General features: G+C 38.2%; 1 protein-coding gene across 1 annotated transcript; it reads left to right on the top strand.

Annotated features, from left to right (window-relative positions):
- The first annotated feature begins 413 nt into the window (after nt 1–413).
- Nucleotides 414–3,629, top strand: LOC133731729 (transcription factor bHLH122-like). Its single transcript, XM_062159138.1, has 7 exons — nt 414–952; nt 1,220–1,953; nt 2,306–2,673; nt 2,752–2,916; nt 3,040–3,105; nt 3,201–3,269; nt 3,361–3,629. The coding sequence occupies exons 2-7, from the start codon at nt 1,389–1,391 to the stop codon at nt 3,409–3,411; spliced, it is 1,284 nt and encodes a 427-aa protein (XP_062015122.1). The 5' UTR covers nt 414–952; nt 1,220–1,388; the 3' UTR covers nt 3,412–3,629.

Below are 3,629 nucleotides of genomic sequence, written 5' to 3'. Positions count from 1 at the left end.
TTGTCAATCACAAAGAAAAAATAGACATAATAGCTTTTAAGAAGTTGAAAAGAAAGTAATTCTCAACGCTGAAAATATTGAAGCACATGAAATGACTTGAGACCGTCCGTTTTTTGTTGACACCTAAGATATGATAAGCAATGCTTACTTTAATGTTGAATGAATAAACTATAAGTCTATAGTGTATGTCATTTTTTTGTACATAAAAACAATAAGTGCAATAATGAAAGATGAAGTGTATTTGTAAATTGCACAATGTAACCATCTATTATTGAAAGATAAACGTCATATTCATTTTAAGGAGTCTCTAGACCAACCCCACTAAGTTAAAAGAGTTGCCTTTTGATCAGGGGCACAAAGTTGTCTGTGTCAAAACCAGCACCCACAACCACAATAATAGTGGTCCTAACAAGGGCATGATAGTCAAGCTCTTACCCCTGTGAGTTGTGGTCACCCTCCCCACCAAAAACCTAGCTTTACTGCTGAAAATGGGATTACATTATGTTCTTTTAGTCCTCTGCTGGCTAACGTGTACACAATCCAGCCATTTCTGTTGCTTTAAAATCATGGTTCTGCTGCAATCAATAATATGTGCAGCCATTTCTCTCCTTGAACGTATGGTTCTTCTGTAATAGTCCCATTCTTCAAGGGCATTATGGCAACATAAAACTACATACACTGCCAAATCTGAGGGACTAGATTTCTGGTCTCTGTGACTTGTGATTGGCTGAATCAATAGAAAAGAAGGAAATGGTTTTTATTGTTTCCTTCACTTTGTTATTATCTCTGTTCACTCACTGGCATCAACGAGAATACCACCACTCCATGTCCAGCAGAAGTAGCAGAACCTGTAGAAGAGAGAAGAAGCAAATCTCTAGAGAGAGAAAGAGAGAGATTTGCTAGAAAGTTGAAGTTCAAACTAAGAGAGAATAAACAAATAAAAAAAAGAGAGGTTTGTTTTCTATATGGTTCTGTTCTTGCTTTGTCTTTATCAGTTTTTTGTTTTCTGAATTTCAGTGGTTTTGGTTTGATTTCTTATGTTATCTCTTGACTTGGGTGATTGATACTCAACAATAGAGAAATGGGTAGTTAGTAGATTGAGTGAATAGTTCTTTGAGTGCGTTCATCTTAGTTTCCTCTGTTTCAGAAGCTACTTTTTTCTCAGAATTCTTGGGTTTATTGTTTTTTCACTTCTTTTTTTTCTGGGAATTTTGTGCAGGGAGAAAAAGACAGTGTCTTCAGGATTTGTTCACCTCCTTTTGTGGAGGTTTGGATTTGATCTGGCTAGAAATAGTGAAAAGAAGTATCAAGGAATATAGCTAAAGGAAGTTTGGAACTCTTTTCGAAAATTTCTGGTCTTTGTATGAGAATTTGGGAAGAAGGAAGCAATGGAGTCAGATCTTCAGCAGCCACATCATAAAACCCAGCAGCATATGAACTCCAGCTTGTTGCGGTATCGATCAGCACCGAGTTCTTATTTCGCAAATGTTTTGGACACAGAATTCAATGAGCCCTTCTTCAACCGAGCCACTAGCCCCGAAACTGAGCGAATTTTAGCTCGATTTATGAGTAGTCAAGGTGGTGATGGTGGAGGAACAGAAGAAATTGTACCACATCAGAAAGTAGCAACAGATCAGCAACCACAGTTTTTGGTGCCTAAGGTGGATAATGAAGCAGCAATGATTCAACAACAACAACAACAGCAGCAGCAACAACAGCAGCAGCAGAGTCATATAAACAACTATACATCTCAGGGCTTTTACCAAATTCCATCTTCGAAACCGCCTTTGCCGAATCAGAATATGGCTTCATCTAATGAAGGAGCATCTGCTGCTGCTTATCCAATGGGGTCAAATCAGTTGCCTCCAATGAAAACTGGTGGTGTAACTCACTCGAATCTTATTAGGCATAGTAGCTCTCCTGCTGGACTTTTCGCCAATATCAATATTGATGGTATGTTCATTTTGGTCTCCTGTTTCAGATTGCCTTGTTCTCAGTTTGGTACTTTTAAGTATGAGTGAAGCAGATTTCATTTGTTTTTCTATGGAAAACTTATGTGTTATATGATAAATCAATTGGATCTAGAGTGACTTAGATATGATCATAGTACAAACTACAAAGGGGTCTTTCTGATGTTTGCACTTCATTTTCAATAGCTGGTACTAAAAAAAAAAAAAAAAAACAAAAAAAAAATCTAATTAAGTAATTATGCACATTTATAAAGGAACCATAATCATATTTAGATTGAATAAAAGAGTTCCTATCCATTTTTGAATGATCCTTAACGATTCTTAGCAATTGGCAGTGGCAGGGTATGCTGCATTGAGAGGCATGGGAAATTTCGGAGTGACTAATAGCACCAATGAAGAAGCATCATTTTCTCCTGCAAGCAGGTTGAAGAACTTCTCATCAGGACCACCACCATCTACGTCCGGCGTAATGAGTCCAATTTCCCAAATTGGGGAGAAAAGAATGCGATCGGATAATCAAGAACCCACCGGATCCGGAGGTCGGTTTAGTGAAGGTCATAGTAACAATTATGTCTCAGGTTTCCCCATTGGTTCATGGGAAGACTCTTCTCTTTTGGGGGATGATATCATTGGTTCAACTACCTTTAGAGATGATGATGATGATGTGAAAACAATTACTGGTCTAAGTGCTTCAGAAACTCAGGTAGCGTATTTCTGTTCTGAGTGTGCTTGGTTGTGTTTACCTATAATTTTGTTTCTCACATCATTTGTTGTCATTCAGAATATGGAAGCAAGAAGTCGCCCTCTGGCTCATCACTTAAGCTTGCCAAAAACATCAGCAGAAATGGCTGCCATTGAAAATTTCTTGCAGTTTCAAGATTCTGTGCCTTGTAAGATTCGAGCAAAGCGGGGTTGTGCCACACACCCTCGAAGCATTGCTGAGAGGGTAATGCTTATTTTGCTTTAGTAGCATTAATTTCATCTTTTGCCTCAAGTATCCTTAGTGTAGAGCTTGGAAAGGCACATTTATGATAATAAAAATGCTTAATATGTTCATTTGCTGAAACAGGTGAGAAGAACCCGAATCAGTGAAAGAATGAGGAAACTACAAGAGCTTGTACCTAACATGGACAAGGTAAATTTTTCACTTAATTGTCTACGTACGAGTGATATGACTCTGAGCTTGCTACATACAATGAACTCAAACATCTCTCGTGTCTTTCTTTGCAGCAAACCAACACTGCAGACATGTTAGATTTGGCTGTTGACTACATCAAAGACCTTCAAACTGAAGTCCAGGTACATTGAGACGAGTAAAACCATGCCCAAAATTTGTACCTCCATCTTTAACCCTCATTGGTCTTTCCTTTTTTCTGATAAATGTTTCCAGACGCTGTCAGAAGCTCGTGCTAAGTGTACGTGTTCAAGCAAGCAGCAGTAATAACACAAGAAGTCTAGGAGGGACTTTGCCTATTTTTATGTACAGGACCATTAGGACTTGGAAAAGAAGATAGAAAGCAATGCTGGACCTCTTCTGTACTGAAAAGAGTGATAGTAGGTTGTTATTTATTATGTGGGTGGAGGAGAAAAGAAGGGAGATGCTAAAAGTTGCTGTAAGATCCAAACCCATTAATGACATTATAGGAAGCAATTGCAAGA

The sequence above is a fragment of the Rosa rugosa genome, chromosome 2, assembly GCF_958449725.1.
Source record: "Rosa rugosa chromosome 2, drRosRugo1.1, whole genome shotgun sequence".
Lineage (NCBI taxonomy): Eukaryota > Viridiplantae > Streptophyta > Magnoliopsida > Rosales > Rosaceae > Rosa > Rosa rugosa.
The sequence above is the reverse complement of the archived record's forward strand: the minus strand, read 5'-3'. Positions and strand labels throughout refer to the sequence as shown.